At 48.3% G+C, this 19,909-nt stretch overlaps 1 protein-coding gene across 4 annotated transcripts in view; it reads left to right on the top strand.

Annotated features, from left to right (window-relative positions):
- The first annotated feature begins 6,895 nt into the window (after positions 1–6,895).
- LOC147008558 (RING finger protein 150-like) overlaps positions 6,896–19,909 on the top strand; it is a 43,878-nt gene continuing 30,864 nt past the window's right edge. Inside the window, exon 1 of one of the 4 annotated variants that reach the window (XM_085864351.1) lies at positions 6,896–7,556. In XM_085864351.1, the coding sequence (XP_085720477.1) occupies positions 7,133–7,556 (424 nt within the window). In that variant the 5' untranslated portion in view covers positions 6,896–7,132. The remainder of the gene's footprint in view (positions 7,557–19,909) is intronic. The other 3 variants (XM_085864350.1, XM_085864348.1, XM_085864349.1) reach the window with 3 other exon arrangements.

The raw sequence follows: 19,909 nt of genomic DNA, 5'->3' as shown, positions 1-19,909 counted from the left end.
ATGTTCTCCATGTATGAGAGATGGGAATGGTCTTTTCCATGTTGATAATGAACAAATTATGTGAAGATGACAAAATAGAAGATTTATGACAACTAAGAGCCAGATGATAAAGAAGAAATTCACAGAGCTGGTTGTGATTTAACAGTCACAGACATTTGGAACCATGACAAAGAAGGAATGAACTGGACAAGTCCACGTGCTGCTTATTTCAGCCTCATTTTAATTTCAGGGAGACGAGAGCGAGACTCCAACTCTCACCTCCCTGCTTATACGTATACATGTACAATACAATGTTTAGAGTTATCTTTGTATTTCTGCAGTTGTTTGACCTTGTTTATCGTGTGTGGGTATATATTTGTGTTTGTTAAATTTTCATATTTAAATTATTAATCTAAACTTTGCTGCATGTTGCCGATCACATATTCATACCACCAAAAATAGATTAGCCCACCCAACCCGGCCCCCTCATTCCCTCTCTCACACACACCCACACACAATCTCTAATACATATATACAAATTACATATTTACAATCACACACACACATACATGCATGTACTAATGCACACACATACAAATTATAAATTGAAAGTCACACACACATACAAATTATAAATTGAAAGTCACACACACACAAACACAAGTTAATGTCCTCACACATTCAAATCAACAGAGACAAATACATACATTCAATGCATGCCCCTTCCCCCTCATGCCCCCCACCCCCCCCTTCCCCCCAAAGGTAAAAGCCAGTCCCGACCATTCTACACTCAGAAGTTAGATGGCTCCCTTCTATGCTTCTATGGGGTGTCGACCTGTTTAGTATCCTGAGATCTGGTAGTCTACACCCACACTAATAGATTTTAAATCTTTGGTAGAACCTACTCTTTAAAGCTCGGGTTGGGGTTTAGGATTAGGGTTAGATTTAGGTTTAGGGTTACGGTTAGGGTCAGAATTAGGGTTTGGGTCACAATTAGGGTTAGGGTCAGAATTAGGGTTGCTGTTGACCCTAAGCCTGCCTTTGAAGAGTGGGCCGTGTTCGTCCGTGGGCCGAGTTAGCCCGGATCCGTTCTCCCTTCATTCGTCTTTGTTTTGACTTTAGTTTGACTTTGACTTTGAGTCTGAGTCTGACTTTGGAGACATGATCTCGACCCTATATGAATTGATCTCGCTCGAAAACTCCAACTCAAACTTAATTTTAAATAAAGATGCCTTCCCCTTCAAGTGCTAATTAATCCACAAGCATTGGATAACAAGCCTGGAAAGCCAAAGCAAAGGCCAGTCTCACTCGCAGCACACAAATATACGCATATGGGACCATGACCACCATCACACTGACCTGGCAGAGAACTGACCAAGAAGTTGCCTTCCATCCAACACGACTGACTCTGTTCTCCCAGATTTTCCGTCTTTTAGCATCTGATGGAAATCTATACATCTTGAATCCCTTCTCCGTTCTATCTGTGTACCCAAAGCCGCAACAACCTGTCATTTTGTCGTAAAATCGATGTAAAACACGAATGAGAACGCTGCGTACAGCGGGAACGTTAAAACGCTGACCGATCCTGTCCGCGATGGACTCAAAATGGCTCCACGCAATCACGTGACTAGATTTTTCCGATCCCTCTATGTCGCTATTCTCTCTATAAAGGGACTCTACGTCTGCCTGCCTGGCAGTCAAACAAAATTGAAAATCATTCCAAACAGGAAACTTGCTGTTTTTAAGGACGTTATAAAGGACACAAACAACAGGCACGAAGAACTAATGTAACGTGTTATATGGGGTGATGTAATAGACGCTGGGTAAAATGGTGGCAAAACCCAGAAGTAATTTATTTATCCACCTTTAAAGCTCTTTAAACCTTTATTTAAATTGAATTATACACTTGAACACTGGCGAACACAAAGAGCCTTCATCATACCTCCCCCATGCATTTTCAATACACGTATAAAATGATTGGTCTCTGGCTGCATGGTCAAGGTTTGCTCAGCCTGATAAGATTGATCATGCGGACGCAGATCAGTGCGAAGCTCGCTCGATTTCAGGACCCCCAACCTGCACGGTAACGCGACTTTAGACGTGAGGATCTGGCACGGGGTTTTTTTTGAAACAGGTGAGTGTTGCGATTGTTTTGACATGACTTGCTAGATTCTTTCCGAGAAGCCGGAATGGTCTTGGTGACTGCAACAATATATATCGCAATGTATGATCATATACTGCATTTGCAAGACCTTTCCTCACAAATGTAAATTTAGCTTAACAGAAAAAAAAAAACGATTTTCTGGGTGAAAAACAAGTAAATCAGGGGGTTTCTTTGTGGCTACCTGACTTTCGCTTGATGAGGAAGACAAAGACAGCAAAATCCTCCAACTGGAACATTGTTATTTCGTTTTTGTTGTTTTTTTTTTGTCTGGGCCAGAGTTACCTCTTCAGGTGGTGCAACTTTGGCTCAGAGGATTTACTCACAATGGGACAAAACGGGCACGTTGTCGAGGTATCATTGGCCCAGCGAAATGTAAATGAGGTCCAGGGGAATGTAAGGGAGAGTCGAGAGATGAAAGAGAGGTCAGGCAGGACCATGGATATGTAAAGGAGGTCCAGGGGTGTGTAAAAAATGGTCCTTGCTGTGTTGTATTCACCATTTGTCCTGATTCCAAAAGATCTCTTGTAGTCCCTCACCATCATCAGATATCAAATCCTGGTGTTGGCTTAACAGTTAAGGTGGCTGGCTTCAGATCTTAAGGTCTTTAGTTCAAGCCCCTTCATTTAAATTAACACCAGATGGGTTGACTCAGTCTGTCAACCTTTTGAGGTTTGCAAAATGAGTACCAGCTTACTGGTAACATGGGGTATTGCATCAGTGGCATGGCGTCGGCCCCAGGAAATGACACAGCCAGCAGCCACAGGCTGCGTATGAATTTAAAAAAATTTTTTAATCAGATATTGTCTGGACAGACCCTCCGGTTCAGCTTGGCTGCCAGGAAGCTATCATTTTGTTGGGGCTTGACCATGCTGCTGACGCTGTGCCCCTACACCAGTACATTGGAACTCATTTTGCCAATCTCAGAAGGATGACAGGCTGAGCCAACCCCACCTGGTGTTAATTCAGTGGAAATGGGGCTCAATCTCAGGACCCTAAGAATGCAAGGCAGCCACCGTAACCACTAAGCCAACACCAGGCTGGACCCTCCCCTCACGCTGCCTTCCCTTGCCCTTCCCTCACACTGCCTTCCCCTTCCACACCCCTCATCGTCCCCCGCCCCTCCTTCTTGCCCCCCCCCTTTAATATCCCGGCTAGCGAAGCAATGGGTTGTATTTGCTCGTGTTAAACATACATAATGTGACGTTTTGAAATATCCAATGAAAATAGTCCATTGAGATTCATCTATCTATAATTCCAGCAATGTGCGTGTGTGTGTGTGTGTGTGTGTGTGTGTGTGTGTGTGTGTGTGTGTGTGTGTGTGTGTGTGTGTGTGTGTGTGTGTGTGTGTTTCTGTGACTACTGTTTCTCGACAACCACTGGTCCGATCTAATTGAAACTTGCCAGCTATATTGCTGGGGACCTGAGGATGTGCCTTTTCAAGGTTTGATATTAATCGGACAAGTGCTTCCCAAGTTATGGCCATTTATTTACCAAACCAATGACAGAACACGTTGCTGCGTAGGCGTGGCCGTTGGGGAAGAGATCCTCAAACGCGTTCCCCATTACGGGTTACAACGTACGGACTTCCGGATAGTGATGACTTGCCATATTCAAATAATTTCTCGATTTCTTATCCGCATTTATAGATAAACACAATTCCCCAATCCAGTCGGCGTTTACGAGAGCAAAGGAATGGCCTGTGTGTTTGTTTGAAAGTTTTTTTTTTTTTTGCACGTACGGCCACGCAAGTACGGGCACGTGAGAGCGAAGGAACGGCCTGTGTGGTTGTTGTTTGTTGCACACGGTTTGAAAGTTTTTTGGGGGGTTTATTTTTTTGGGCGGGGAGGGGGGGGTTGCACGTATGGCCAACGCAAGAGTGAAGGAACGGCCTGTGTAGTTGTTTCTGGCACGCGGTTTGAATGTTTTTATTTTATTTTGTTTTTGCACGTACGGCCACGTACTAGTTTAATTTTAATTTCACTTCATATCACTTGAATCAACAAGACTCGAGGGTGTGATATTTGGAGTGTGTGCTCTGAGTCTGGGAGGTCGATGGTTCGAACAGTGGCCGAGTCATACCGAACACTTCAAAAATGGTCCGAGCTGCTTCCTTGCTCGACGTTCAGCATTTAAAAAGCAAAGAGCACTGACAACCATAGGTTGGCAAGCACTACGTCGGCTTGAGTGACCTCCTCCCTCCTGCGTTGACGTTCTTTGTGAGGAAACTCATAAACAACAACAAATCAAACTTCCCTTTCATGAAAGTCTCACTACCTGACCACTGACATCGTTTTAAAAGCCAACGGCTGAATGGGAGCAACATTACCCCGTCATTTAAACCGGGCCAAAGTAGCCCCACGTTCACGTGACGTCACAGTCGATGTCACAACAATGGCGTTATGATGGCAACATTTATAGGGAGTCGTCAACACCACACACTGTGAGGATCTGTTTCACCTCTGTCTCGGTTTGTGAGTGCAGTTTGTGCCCATCACCACTGGCCTGGAGTCTGGACTGTCGGCGTCAGACGTACGGGTTTCCAAACTTATCGACCGCTGTGTTTTTACCGGTTTCCAGGAGAGCACCGGTCACCTCCACGTGGACCACACTGCCACCGTTGCTAGGGAAGGGAATCACCTCTGGAGCAACGTCACAGTCGTGGTGAAGCGGCGCATGTGTGAGGCCCCACGTGCGGAAAATTGTCCTTATTTAGCTCTGAGACAAAGTTACCCCTTTGGGCCACAGTAACCCCGGGTTATGGTACCGGTACATCGATCGGTACACACATTCAAAAAGCAATGACGAATATAGTTTTGGGGGAAAAAAACAAAAATCATCAAATTAAACGAGACAGAAAAATGAGGAAAATGGAAACACATTACTGTAACATGGTCATCAAGAGGGGGGGAGGGTCATCAATAGGAGGGGGGTCATCAAGAGGGGGAGGGGGTCATCAATAGGGGGGGGTCATCAAGATGTGTAACGAGATGAGGATCGGGAGATAAAGTCAGTTTAGGAGAAGGGAGAGAGGAGCGGAGTAAATGGGGAATTGGGGGAGAGGAGGGGAGAAAAGGGTGGGGGGGGTGGGGCGAAGGAAGAGAAAGTCTGATAAATGAGGTGGGTTTTGGAGATAAAGAAGAGTTTTTAGAAGAAGAGGAGAAGGCAATACGATAGAGGAGGAGTAGGGACGGTATACGAAGAGATGGAGCCAGAAGATGAAAAGAAGAAATAGCCAGTAGATAAGAAGAGCCGGTAGATGAGGATGAGCCGGTAGATGAAGAGCCGGTAGATGAGAAGTTGGTACGATATCCGAAGAGGAGGAGTCGGTAGATGAAGAGGAGGAGGAGCCGGTAGATGAGAAGAGCCGGTAGATGAGGGTGAGCCTGTCGGTGAAGAGCCGGTAGATGAGAAGTCAGTACGACATACGAAGAGGGAGGAGTCGGTATGGTATGCGAAGAGAAGGAGCCGGTAGATGAAGAGGAGGAGCTGGTAGATGAAGAGAGCCAGTAGATGAGGATGAGCCGGTAGATGAAGAGGGGGAGCCGGTAGATGAGGAGAGCTGGTAGATGAGGAGGAGCCAGTAGATGAAGAGGAGGAGGAGCCGGTAGATGAGTATGAGCCTGTAGGTGAAGAGCCGGTAGATGAGGAGAGCTGGTAGATGAGGATGAGCCAGTAGATGAAGAGGAGGAGGAGCCGGTAGATGAGAAGAGCTGGTAGATGAGTATGAGCCTGTAGGTGAAGAGCCGGTAGATGAGAAGTCGGTGCGATATACGAAGAGGGAGGAGTCGGTATGGTATGCGAAGAGAAGGAGCCGGTAGATGAAGAGGAGGAGCTGGTAGATGAGGAGAGCTGGTAGATGAGGATGAGCCAGTAGATGAAGAGGAGGAGGAGCCGGTAGATGAGAAGAGCCGGTAGATGAGTATGAGCCTGTAGGTGAAGAGCCGGTAGATGAGGAGAGCTGGTAGATGAGGATGAGCCAGTAGATGAGGAGAAGGAAGAGCCGGTAGAGGAGGAGCCGGTAGATGAGGATAAGGACGAGCCAGTAGATGAGAAGGACGAGCCGGTAGACGAGAAGAGCCGGTAGATGAGGAGTAGCCGGTAGATGAGAAGAGCCGGTAGATGAGGAGAAGGAAGAGCCGGTAGATGAGAAGAGCCGGTAGATGAGAAGAGCCGGTAGATGAGGAGAAGGACGAGCCGGTAGATGAGGAGAAGGACGAGCCAGTAGATGAGGAGAAGGACGAGCCGGTAGACGAAAAGAGCCGGTAGACGAGAAGAGCCGGTAGATGAGGAGTAGCCGGTAGATGAGAAGAGCCGGTAGATGAGGAGGAGCTGGTAGATGAGGAGAAGGAAGAGCCGGTAGATGAGAAGAGCCGGTAGATGAGAAGAGCCGGTAGATGAGGAGAAGGACGAGCCGGTAGATGAGAAGGACGAGCCGGTAGACGAAAAGAGCCGGTAGACGAGAAGAGCCGGTAGACGAGAAGAGCCGGTAGATGAGGAGTAGCCGGTAGATGAGAAGAGCCGGTAGATGAGAAGAGCCGGTAGATGAGGAGAAGGAAGAGCCGGTAGATGAGAAGAGCCGGTAGATGAGGAGAAGGAAGAGCCGGTAGAGGAGGAGCCGGTTGAGGAGGAGGAGCTGGTAGATGAGGAGAAGGAAGAGCCGGTAGAGGAGGAGCCGGTTGAGGAGGAGCCGGTAGATGAGGAGAAGGACGAGCCAGTAGATGAGGAGAAGGACGAGCCGGTAGACGAAAAGAGCCGGTAGACGAGAAGAGCCGGTAGATGAGGAGGAGTCGGCACGGTAGACGAAGAGGAGGGCGGTGTGCTTGCTGTCAGAGCGCTGGTGCCGGTCCATAACAACGCGCACACTCGACGAGGCTCCGATCGTCGTCCCGCGCCGCCGATGCCCCGTGGTGCGTCGTGTCTCGCGCCGAGGCAGCGGCGGCGCCACCATCGCCGCGTGAGCTGATCAAACAAAGCGCGCGCCAAGCGGCCATGGCGGGCGGCTCTGCGATGTCGCTTCGGCTGCCGCTCACGTTCCTCCTGGGCCTAGCGGCGTGGAGCGAGGCCGACAAGGAAGAGTCTTGGTACACCGCCTTTGTGAACGTCACGTACACGGACCCCCAGAGCGGCCATGTGCACACGGAGCGCAGTGAGTGCGGCCGCTACGGGGACGATTCGCCCAAAGCGGCCGCGGGCGGAGCGTTACTGGCGGCGCTCGGAGACCGCTCGGGTTGCGACCCTTGGGCGACTCGCTTCGCCATCCCGGCGGGCTGCACGTCCTGGATGGCGCTCGTGGGGAAGACTAACTGCACGGTTCGGGATAAGATCGTGGTGGCTGCCGAGAGGAACGCGTCGGCCGTGCTCGTGTACAACGCGCCCGGCACGGGCAACACGACGAGCGCTCTGCGCCACCGAGGTTCGCCTCTTGCACATGTTCATGCCTCGTGTTCCTTGTTACCTTTATAACAGTCTGTTATCTACAAAGCCAACTCCTCTTAACCGGTTAACCCCACTATCCAAGCGGAACACACAGCGACCGGTCGCGGTTAACACTTAAGTCGCTTTTGTGGATGTGCTCATGATGCTGAGCTCGGAGTCGGGAGGTAGCAGAGAGGGGGGTCACGTGATCAGATTCAGGAAAAGTCGAGACACTTTGATCGATGAGGCAACAGGTTGGCAGGTACGCTTGAACGTAACCAACTGGAAGGTGCTCTGCGACGGATGGCTAAATCACGACAACGTGGAAGTTGGTGGCACGCCGTCGCACATCCCCACGCGTGGACCCACCTCAAGCAAAGTTCCAAAAAGTTCCACCAGGAATGACCCAATATAAACACTTACAGTTACATTTGTTTTTCTCCCCCTGTTTTGACCCGTCTGACCCCAAGTCCGCACCCCTGTGACCTGAACCGGGTAGATGAAGAGGATGAGGAGCCGGGAGATGAAGAGAGCTGTCACATGAGGATGAGCCGGGAGATGAAGAGTCGGTATGGTATATGAAGCAAAGGAATCGGTAGATGTAGAGGATGAGGAGCCGGTAGATGAGGAGGAGGAGCCGGTAGATGTAGAGGATGAGGAGCCGGTAGATGAACAGTCGGTGCAGTCAAATCCAAAAATTGTTCCATATTCCATGCAGCCCCCATTGTTGATTGCATGGTCAAAGTTTCATGTTTTAAAATGTGCCATAGTTGCATTTTTTTTTTTTCGGTATTTGACCTTTTGGCCTCACCCAGGGGGAATACTCTCGCACCTTCCTGCCAGGTGGTGATCACAACCACCAAATTTGGTGAATTTCTGCACAACCGTTCCGGAGGAGACAGCATGCCGGACAGACAGACGGAGCCAATTACAGCATACCCCATGTTTTATTTATTGAAAAATCGGGTGATAAAAATAGAGATTACACAATACAAGGGGCAATGTTGGAGCGTGCCACATAGGAGAAGGGGCTAGTGGTGGTAATATATACGGGGGGTTGGGGAGGGGGGGAGGTGTAAGCAGAGAGGACGGTGCCAGGCAGCTGGTATGTAAAGCAAACAGGGTTTTGAACTTTTAGGTTGTATTCATCGGTTGATTAATTATACATCACGAGAGTACACTGCACAGGAACTTCGTGAGCCGTCATGTAGAACACTGTGTGCAGTTTTGGTTCCCGCATCTGAGGAACGATGTGGCTACCAGGGAGAGGGGGGTCAGCGCAGGGCTACTGGATTGATTCCGGGCTGAGCTAGACTCAGCGACGAGGAGCGGCTGAAGGAGACAGGGCTTTAGACGCCAGAAAGGAGGTGGTTACGAGGAGATATGATAGAGATGTTTAGGGTTATGAAGGGTAGTTTATCGACAAACAAAACTCGAGCGAAGTCGCCTGAGGCATGAACCGGGGGTCAAATCCCCCAAAATGGTTCCATATTTCTTGCTTCCCCCAATGCTGTTTGCAGATGCAAAGTTTTTTTTGAAAATGTGCCCGTGATTGTATTTTTTGGTGTTTGACCTTTTAACCCCACACCAGGACCCCAGGGGGTTGGGCCAAAAATGATACTGCTCTCACACCTTCTTACCATGTGGTGATCATAACCACAAAGTTTGGTAAAGTTCTGCACAACAGTTTAGTCAGAGATAGTGGGATGGATGGATGGACGGACGGACAGACGGACAGACAGACAGAGCTGATTACAATTCCCCCCATTCTTTTTTTCAATAAAGCGTGGGAATAACAAATGCAGATTAATGATTCGGCCGAATCAACAGTGACTGGACCAGAGGCCATAGCCTGAGAGTAATGAAGAGGAGAGTTAATATGGTCGGTAGTAAGGCAGGGGACTTTCACTCAGAGATTAGTTCATGCATGGAATGGTTCTCCCTGGAAAGGCAGTGGCAGCAGAAAAAGTAGATAAGTTTAAATTAGAATTAGATTGGTACCAGGAAGTTATGGAGATATAGGGGTATGGGGATGTTCATAAGACCTTTAGGTAGTTTGAGTTTGGATGGGTGATTGTGCAAAGTGTGTACGGAGTGTGATGTTTGTGAGAGGGTCTCTTCAAAGGACAGTATGTGGCCGGTGTTGTATATTCTTCACCTGAACACCTCCCTCACCCAACACCCCAAAAAACACAATTTTCCCCATTTTTATCTGCACCTGGAACATAGTTCAGGTGAGGTATTAGCATCGCGCGGTGTGTCAGTCAGTGTATATATATATATACATATACATAATGGTGTGGTTTCCCGCCGGCACGTCGCCATGAGCACGACTCTCGATGAAGAAGTGTGGCCGTCTCGGCTCGATCGCCCGGAATTTACAGATCACCGGCCCGGGTAAGCCTGGGTCGACGGGTCCTGGTAGTTTTCGGACCGAAATACGCCAATGGGGAGATCACGTGGGGTACAGTTAATTGCCAACTTCAACTTACCTAAGTACCCACGTGATCCAGCTTCCGGGGTACTTCACCCTCGGCGGAACTCGTTCGGAAGCGAGCCGCTTAAGCGGCCCGTCCCGTGTGCGTAACCGAGCGGTGATATCGCCGAATTCCACCAGCCCGATTATCTTGGGACCCTGGCAATGGTCGACTAATCCCTCACACGCACGACATGCTTAGCCAATGAAGGAAACGACACGACGAGCTGAGTACATTTAACAATTGGGGTTTTTATTGCAAATAATGAGGGAATTGTTCGGGAGCACGCAAGGGAAGATTTATACCGAATAAAAAGCAAGGCAAATAATATACAGCACAGGCACTTATACTGTTCACTACTTATTAGACGGGGCCCACACACAGACACACACACACCCAGACAGAAATGGACCCCCTGGGTCTTTAATGGGACCTCCAGCCCGGAGGACAGTCGGGCTGAGGGTCAGGGTAGCTGACCTGGCCACGAGCACACAGCTGGACGTCCCCTGGTCGTGAGACTGGTGTCGCCGTCCCAGCCAGGCGGAAGGCGACGACGCGAAGCTCTGGGGCCGGGACGAGGTCGCCCCAGAAGCCAAGGTGATGAGCCGGGCAGAGAAGAAAAACGGGAGAAACAAGCAGGGAACAAACGACGTTCGAACGAACGATGGGAACGAAAATCTCCTCAGAACAGCGCTTTTTGTGTACGTACGCTCTTTTGAAATCCTTATCCGTAGGAAAAAACCCAGCCGACTCAGGAACCACCTTCCCCTCCTCAGAACACACCTTCTCTCCCCCCTCCCGCTCAACGAACCTTCGCTCCTCCCCACTCACCCTCCCATTGAACCGGAGCCCGCATGTGACTCCTCGTCCGCGCCCGATTGGACAGGCACGCGATGGGCGGGGCACTCCCTCCCTTGGACGGAGTCTCCAGCGGGGGCGTTCGTGGCTCTGCCTACGGCCTCTCCTCAGACCACGTGGTTAATGGAGACGGTGCTGGGTCGGAGGCAGAGCGCGGAAGACGCCGGCTCCCCGCCGATCCGCCACGGTGGCGTGGTGACATCACTTGGAGTAAAGCGAAGGCGAGGGCGATGCAGTGCGGTCAGCGGTGGAGTCGATGATGTAGTTGGTGGTGTAAAAAAATAACTAAAAGAAAACCTAATTATTAAAACAACTTCACAGCACAGGAACATTTAATTACCCATTAGACCAGGGTCGGGACCCTAACTGGCAACATGTACTTACCGATATAACTGAGCTAAAGGACCTGAATGTTGAGTGCGATAGCTTTCCAAATCCACAAATATATATATATATATATATATATATATATATATATATATATATATATATATACAGTAGACTAGGTGTAAGTCGGCAGCGTGTAACTCGTCACTTCGCCAAAGTCGGCAGCGTCAAAAAGTCCCGAATTTATCTCGTGTTAAATCCCTTTGAATAAAGGGTCATCCCTCTGTAAGTCGTCATCTCTAAGTCGTCACTTCGTCTAAGTCGTCAGATGTTGTCCGTTCCCGCGTAATGGAAACTCAAGTAAATTACCACTCCTAACTCGTCACACGGAACTGCTGCCTCGTGAGAAGCCCGATTTCATGGAATCGTGATGCTCGCTCATTGGTTTACACCGCCAGTGATAGGCTATTTATAACTGCGTACACACGTTGATCGCACTGCAGGCAGGACAATGGCGACTAAGCGTAAGCTTACAACTAAAACCTACCAAGAAAAATACGACATTATCCAGTTTTGCGAGGCAAATCCACTGATGAAGAAAACAGCCAGAGCTGAGAAGTTCGACATCAAACGGCAGACATTGAATAATATCTTGAAGAATAAGGGCAAGATATTTGGACAAGTGGAGAAGATCGCGAGGCCGGTAGTAAGTGTGAAACGCGTGAAATGTGTGTCCTTTGAAGATGTCGATGACACGCTCATCATCTGGTTTCGGCAAATGTCGGCTCAGCCAAATATTCGGTTGGACGATGAAATGTTGCTGCTGAAGGCACGTAAATTCACTGCGGACCTCGGGCATGATGATGCCGAGACCTTGCCGATGCACTGGATAGACAGATTCAAAGTGAGGTGGGGAATCGGCAAGGTCAAGAAGTGCGGCGAATGAGGCAGCGTGGATTCGGCAGTGGTGCACGACTGGAAGGATGGCAAATTGAAAGACATCTTGGAAAGGTATCAGCCTCGGGACATGTACAATGCCGATGAGACTGGGCTTTTCTGGCAGATGCTGCCAGAAAAGTCTCTGGGGTTCGTTGGTCAATCCCATCATGGTGATAATCAGGCGAAGTTGTTGTCTTACAGTTGTTCATGATATTTACTTTTGATAAAGTGATTCATGAATTCCATCTTTGCTTGATCACTTTCCAACTCACCAATGAACCCCCACCTATGCCCCGAGGATTGTGTTTTCCTTTTGGTACAATAGCCGGCTCTCACACATACATGTCCAGGCCACGCACAACTTCATCCTTCACCCCACAGTCATCATGAATGTTCGCATACGCGTAAGTCGTCACATTTCGAAGTCGTCACTTTTTTCTCGGTCCCGATGGTGACGACTTACGCCTAGTCCACTGTATATGTATATATATATATATATATATATATATATATATATATATATATATATATATATATATATATATATATAAATATTGTGACGTCCACGGGACTTGAACAGTCCCGCCAACGTAGAATGAGCCGAAACGATGGAGGCGATTTATTTGTTTATAACCCAAACATGGCGGTTCTAATCGCTCTACCGCAAACGGGACGAGGAAGGTGGCACGAGTCACTTTTCACTGAGTTGATGATGTTAATTTGTTTTTTATAATTACCAGAAATAACAAGACTCGGCAAGAAGAGGGATCCGGGGCGATTTGACGGGATGGTGTGGGATCGGGCGTGGGGAAAAACACAGACAATTCCAATGAATATACAGTTCTCAATCCCTCTAAGGCGCCAAACACACACACACACACACACACACACACACACACACACACACACACACACACACACACACACACACACACACACACACACACACACAAAACGTAGCTATCTCTGGTGGTCAGGCTGGACCGTGGTGTGGACGCAACTGTCCCTGGATCGGCGCCGGACGAGCCGGCCTTGCTCTCGCCAGGGGGGGGCAGGAGAAACCGCGGTGCTGTCGACCTCCTGGTCCTGGCCCAAGTCCGCCCACAGCCGCCAGGGAACCAGCTCCCGCGCCAAGCCGCGAGCAGGAGAGGGAGGCAGATCCGCCCGCCGCCCGACCCCGCACTCCGAGTCAGCAGAACCCCAGAGCCAACCAAAGCGAGGCACGAGGCTCAGCAAGGCTCCCAGGCACGATCAAGAACACGATCGACTCAGCACAACAACCAGGACGCTCTCTGCCGCCACAGCTTCCACACCTAAAAAACCACGATCTTTTGGTTGTAATCTTCTTCCTCTTCCTTTTCGACCCCGAACAGAACCTTTTTATCCTTCTGTCCTCGTCACTTCAATCGAGCCGTTTATTGGCCCACCGCCATCGCCTTCCGCCAATCGTGATCACGGGGCGGAGCCATCCGCTGCACTGTCCTGTGACGTCACGGCCAGTCTCCAGAGAATACCAAAAAGGGGTTTACGCAGACACACTTACCCTATCCCGTGTCCCTATCTAATTACGTGACAATTATCATCTCCCCCTTGAAGAAATGAACATTTACTAGACAACTTATCACCACTGAATTGCTACTTATTACATCGAGATCCTGGTAAACTCGAACAGCATGGCATACCTAATTAAACATCCTAATTACCCTTTGAATGCATACCCCCCCTCAAACGTAACAATATATATATACATATATATATACATATATATATATATATATACATATACATATATATATATACATATATATATATATATATATATATATATATATATATATATATATATACATATATATATACACACACACACTCGGATCTTCTCCCAAACTACACACACAATTTACATGAAAGTTGACCACAACCTTCACCACCTGTGATGTTCCAAAGTTGGTTCACAGCATGAAAAAAATCAGGGTCTATGGGGGGGTCAAAGTGGGTCCAGGTTTGACCCCCACAACAGGAAGTTGCTTTCTTCTCCAAAACCACACACACTATGTCGATGAAACTTGATCACAACCTTCATCGCCCATGATGTACTCAAGTTTTTTCACGGCATTTAAAAAAAATCAGGGGTTTGCCCCCCCCAAAAATAGGTATTTACTCTATTCTTCATTGCATATTTCGTGGGTCATCAATGCCTACCAGTGGTTCCCTGGCTTCCATCAGGTGAGCGCAGAGGCATTGCCCCTATTTCTATTTTAACACCCTGATGATATCCCTGAACCTGCGAGACTTTTCTCATCCCCACCACCCCCACGCCTCCCATTCACAATGAAGGAGTGATTCTTCACCATTGAGAGATAGGGCCAAAAATGATATATAGCATGATATCTCAAAAAGTTGTGGACGGGTTCGGATAAAACTTGTTGGACAGGTTGGGTGTGTGACAGTGGATCATACAGTAGCTATTAACAAACTGTATACTATGGGAACAAAACCTTCCTTGATCCAATGGATGTGCAGCTTTCTTAAGCACTGTGTTCAGCAAATACGGTGTAAGAGACAACTTTGTATACGTTCAACAGTCACAGATAGAGTCGAACATGGCTCATGTCTGAGGCTGCTCATTTTTTTGTGGCTGTCATCAACAATGCCCTTCAGTCATCTGACATCAGGAGATGGGAATACGTGGATGATTTAACATTGGCAGCGTCATGTAAAAAAATTATCCATGTTCCCACTCGTCAGTCCTTGTGCAATTTCAACAGGGCTAAGCGCATATGTAAGTGGTTACCACTCTGTTTCAAAAATGTCAAAAAATGAAGTTTGTTCCATTGCCTTCTCACTACATTTTCCTGAAAGTGTAAGTCTAACTGAGTTCAGAACAAAAAACCGTATAGCTTAATTATATATATATATATATATATATATATATATATATATATATATATATATATATATATACCGAAATATGATACTTTGAAGAAGGGGTACCTACCTATTCTGATGGTTTTGTGAGTTTTCAATGAAATTACCGAATTTTCTTTTTTTTCTTTTTTGGCAAAATAAATAAAGGTCATAGTATGTAACTTATTCTAGCAACTAATCTAGTAATCAAAATACCAATTTCTGGGATTATTAAGAAATAATACATTCCTATTTTTTTATTACTGCTCCATTCAATGACTGTCAGATGCTGAAAAGCACTAAAAGAAGATTTATCGAACAAATTCTTGGACGTAAATTTTCAATTCAATCAATTCTGGGAGTAACAAAAAGCTCTGTAAATTCTCCAAAACTGTTTTAACTGCCTTCTAAATTAATGGAATATTTTTCAAATATCTGGAAAAATATTTTAAAATATTTTTAAGAAAATTAATTTTTTAATCAAATTCAAAAAAGTGTGACGTGCAGTCGGACAAAAATGCAAAATTATGCTAAACCAAAGCCATGCATGTTTTCAATTTTGATACTATTATATCTATATTACTGTGCCCCATTTGTAAATACATTTTAGTGAAAATAATCTGATGCACAGAAGAATAAAAGCATTTTTTTAAAAATGTGACGTGCAGTCGAACATTTGGGTTGGAAAGTTCAGTCAAGCCGCTGTAATTAAGTATCCACCCGGATCATCTCAATTTTTTTGAGTCACACAGTAAGGTGGTTGGGCTGCATCACCGTCTACCCGAGGCCAGATGTGCGGCGTGTCACGTATGCTTTTTCACCCAGGTGGGCGGGCTATACCGGCATCTGGCCGAAACCCGGCCCAGGATGGCGGACCACGTGAGGGTCGGGGCCAGTCGGAACGCTGACTTGGGCAATGACGTCGGGTTCGGCATGGCCCCTCCCCCGAGCTCTGGGCTCTATAAAACACGGAGTTCTCCGTGAGGGTTGTGATGTGAGTGTGTGTGTTTCACGCTGTGTCTCCTGTCCTCAACTCCATCCACGTCTCGCCTCGACGGCCCGTCTTCTGTTCCTCGTTTCCTCCCACATGACCTCGCTTCCTGCTTCTCGACCAAGCCTCCTGCCTGGTCCCGCCTACTGCTCCACCCTCGCCCTCGACTCCTCCCTTCGCCATTCAAGCTCCTCCTGTTCGGAACACGATCTCCACATGTGCGGCTGTGGCCAGAACAATGCGGCCATTGTCGGGTGCCGCACCACGTAGCATCCCTCCCCCGAAACACCCAGGTACCAAAAACTATAACCTCAACCCCCTCCCTCCCTGGCTGCAAAAGTCCCTTTTTCATTGGGGTTTCTTTTTCTGTGTGTGTGTCTGAGTGTGCTGGCACCTGTCTCTTAAGTAAGCCTGTAGAAGATCTTTTATTGTTGTTACTGTGAATAATCTCACATCAAGTCTGCACTGTGTCTGCTTTAGTACGTTGCTTGTATAATTGTCGCACCCCCCCCCCCCCACACCCCTCTCCTCTTTCCCTGCGTTACATACCCAATAAACCTTTGTGTGCCACATGCTTTTCCTCGCTTGTTGTAAATTAATAATTCTTGCAGAAATGTTCCCAGTTCGCCTTTGTCTTTTCCCTCATTGGTGCAGCATGGTTCGAATCCAGGTTTAGCAGGGTCTTTATTCCCAACGGTCCGTTCCTTCGAGCCGGTATGTCCTTGGCTGTGTCGCTTGGCTGCATCCGATCCGGAAAGGTGATCCGATCCGGTAGAGTGATCCGGTTCGGACAAGGCGTACCGAGGGCGTGGTTCCCCGGTGGTTAAACCGCATGGTTAATTAGGTAACCCGATTCCATAGGCGGGAGGACCCTAGGTCACGCGGTTGAGTTATTGGCGTCCACGGTCGGTTAAGCGACCCGCCGCGTCACGGAATTATCCGTGAGCGACGGCCTACAATTCCGGGGAGTCTGGTGGGAATCGACGTAGCTCCCCCCACCTTGTGGTCTTCTCACCTGACCCCGCCGGCCCGCAACAGTATCATGAGACTAAGGATTCGTCACTCCTTGGGTGTCGTTTCCCTGGTTTCTGTATATACTTCGACTGAGGTGGGAGATCTCACCGTGAAGGAGGACTTCTATGCCATACTCGACTCTGGTTGATCAGTGCTCCAGGTGAGATACTCTTCTCATCTTGGGGGATTTCATTGCCTCGAGCTGCACTGATGGGGCTGGTTATGAGACATGTGTTGGTCCCCATGGGCCTGGAATTCTGAACCAGAAAAGCAGTAAGTTCCTTGACTTTGGAAGAAGTTGTGGACTTAGGTTGGCTTGTTCCTGTGTTCAGCACCTATGGCCTCATCGCTGGACTTTATTCCAATGCTGGTGGTGTGGCAAAGGAGATTGACCATGTGCTCGTTGATGGGTGCTGGAGGATAATTCAGAACTGCAGGGTCTTCTGGAGTGCTCAGTTCCTCAATACCAACCAGAGGCTTGTTGTTGCAACTCTGAAGTTGCAGCTTAAATCCAGGAGAATGGTACCATTCCATCTTAGGCTGGATGTTGGCAAGCTCAAGGATGACGGGGTTGCTGAGGAGTCTGTGACCAGGATGAGTGGGGATTTGGGAGGGTTCTGGGTGTTTTGGGGAATCCTGAAGAGTTGAGAAGTATCTTCAAGACTACCCCATCCTTGATGTTACCGGTGGATGTCTTGGAATCCGCCATCAGGCGAAGAAGAACTTTGTCTCCCAAGGGACACTGATACCATTGAACAGAGTCGCAGGACCAGGCTTAATGGCACCGCTGAGCTGTTCTGGGAGTTGAGGCATAAAACTTTATGAGCACTGAGGGTGTACAAGGAGGCCCATGTGTGAGGAATCTGTGATGGGGTACAGCATCACCTGTGGTCAAGTGCTTATTGTCCTGCTTGCAGAGGAATTTATGCATTGCGTTCCGCCAAGCCTGTCCCTTGGTGTACTGCAGTTACAGCGGAGGGTGGTGGGCTCTTGACAGAGGAGTCTGAAGTGAAGGCTCGCTGGGCCGGTTACTTTGAGCCACTGGACTGGCTGACACACCAGCTGTTGAGTTCGACGCCAGGGGTGTAACTATCCCTATTGCTGACCACCCAACCAACTGTGAACCCCCTTCGTTTGTGGAAACACAGGTTGAGGTGAACCAGTTGAAACGGGGTAAAGCTCCTGGGATCTGTGGTATCCATGCTGAACTTTTCAAGGCTGGTGGAAATGCTGCACTCGTGTCGTTGCATTCAGTTCTGTGCTCTGTTGGGAACACAAGCATCATCCCAACTGACTTAAGAGGGGCCTTTTTGTCCCTCTCTGGAAAGGGGTGATCACCAGGATTGAAACAACTACTGAGGGGTAATGCTGTTCTCAGTTTCAAGCAAGGTTTTTGCTCGGATAATTCTTGATCGAGTTCGCCACCACCTGCTTTGGTACCAGCACCCAGAGAAGTCAGGCTTTACACCAAAGAGGTCAACGATTGACCGTATCTTTGCTCTTCGGCTCCTCACTGAACGCAGGCGAGAGTTTCGGCAGGGGCTGCTCGCAGCCTATGTTGATCTCCAGAAAGCATTTGATTCAGTAAATCGGGATGCCCTCTGGTGGATTATAGGTCTTCATGGGGTGCCACCAAAACTGATCAATCTCATTTCTGAGCTATACTCTGGTACTGAACGTGCTGTGAGGTGTGGTGCTTCCATTTCCAACTTATTTCCAGTTGTTATTGGAGTTTATCAGGGGTGTGTACTGGTCCCCACACTTTTCAATGCTTGCATGGACTGGATTCTGGGGACGATGTCAGAGAGATGATGCTGCGGTGTATCGTTTGGGAATGTCAAGATCTCTGGCCTGGATTTTGCAGATTATATCCTTATGAGAGCCCTCAAGGCACTGAATGAGGTGTCGGAGCCTCTACGATTACGGGTTTCCTGGGTCAAAACTAAGATCCAGGCTTTCAATGACATCTTGGATGCTGCTATCTTCTCTGTACCTGTTTGTGGTGAGGATGTTGAGGTCACGGAGAGATTCACTTCTTACCTTGGCAGTGATATTCATGTCTCAGCAGGTTGTGAGCCAGAGGTCAATAGACGTCTGGGTCGGGCCTGGTGAGTCATGGATTCACTGGATCTTGGAGTGTGGCACTGTTGCTACCTATGCAGGAGGATGAAGGTCTGAGTTTCAGTCCATGGTGCTTCCAGTTTTGCTCTACGGATGTGAGACTTGGACTCTTGACCAAGGATCTGAGAGACAGATTCAGGTGAGGTTTGTTACCTGAATAGACCGTGAGCATCAGCTGCAACTGTATGGACATGTGGCTCGTTTTCATGATGCTCATTGTGCTGATCAGATTTTCTCAGCGAGGGAATCTCGTGAGTCGAGGAGGCCAACGGGCTAACCACGTGCCTCATGGTTGCATAGGTTGATCGGCATCTGAAAGAGATGGGGATGGGCCTGGAATATGCCTGGGGGATGTCCAGAAGGAGCCCCCTGGAGTACTGGCGGAAAGTGGACGCAGTGGTTGGCTGCTCCGGGGCAAGCTCCCATACCTGACCTGGCAGGTGGGCAAGACTGGAAATGAGGCAATGAAAACCTGTTCGGTCAGTGAACTGTCTGTGGTTGGAGAAAAGTAGACCTTGCACGTTAGCGTCCTATTGGGTAACTCGAATTAGGTGTGCAAGGTGAGATCTAGCAGCACCAGCTCACAAATAACATCCATTCTCGGCGGCACTGCGGATGAAGGTTTTGTACGCTGTTCGAAGCTGAGAGTGGCTGAGAAATGAATTTGTGCTTTGAAAGATTCAATTGGTGCCTCACTTCCCTGAAGGCCAGCTTGGA

Source organism: Eptatretus burgeri, chromosome 18 (assembly GCF_056783735.1).
Source record: "Eptatretus burgeri isolate ZD-2024b chromosome 18, Ebu_testis_v1, whole genome shotgun sequence".
Classification (NCBI taxonomy): domain Eukaryota; kingdom Metazoa; phylum Chordata; class Myxini; order Myxiniformes; family Myxinidae; genus Eptatretus; species Eptatretus burgeri.
This window is presented reverse-complemented; position numbering and strand designations above follow the sequence as displayed.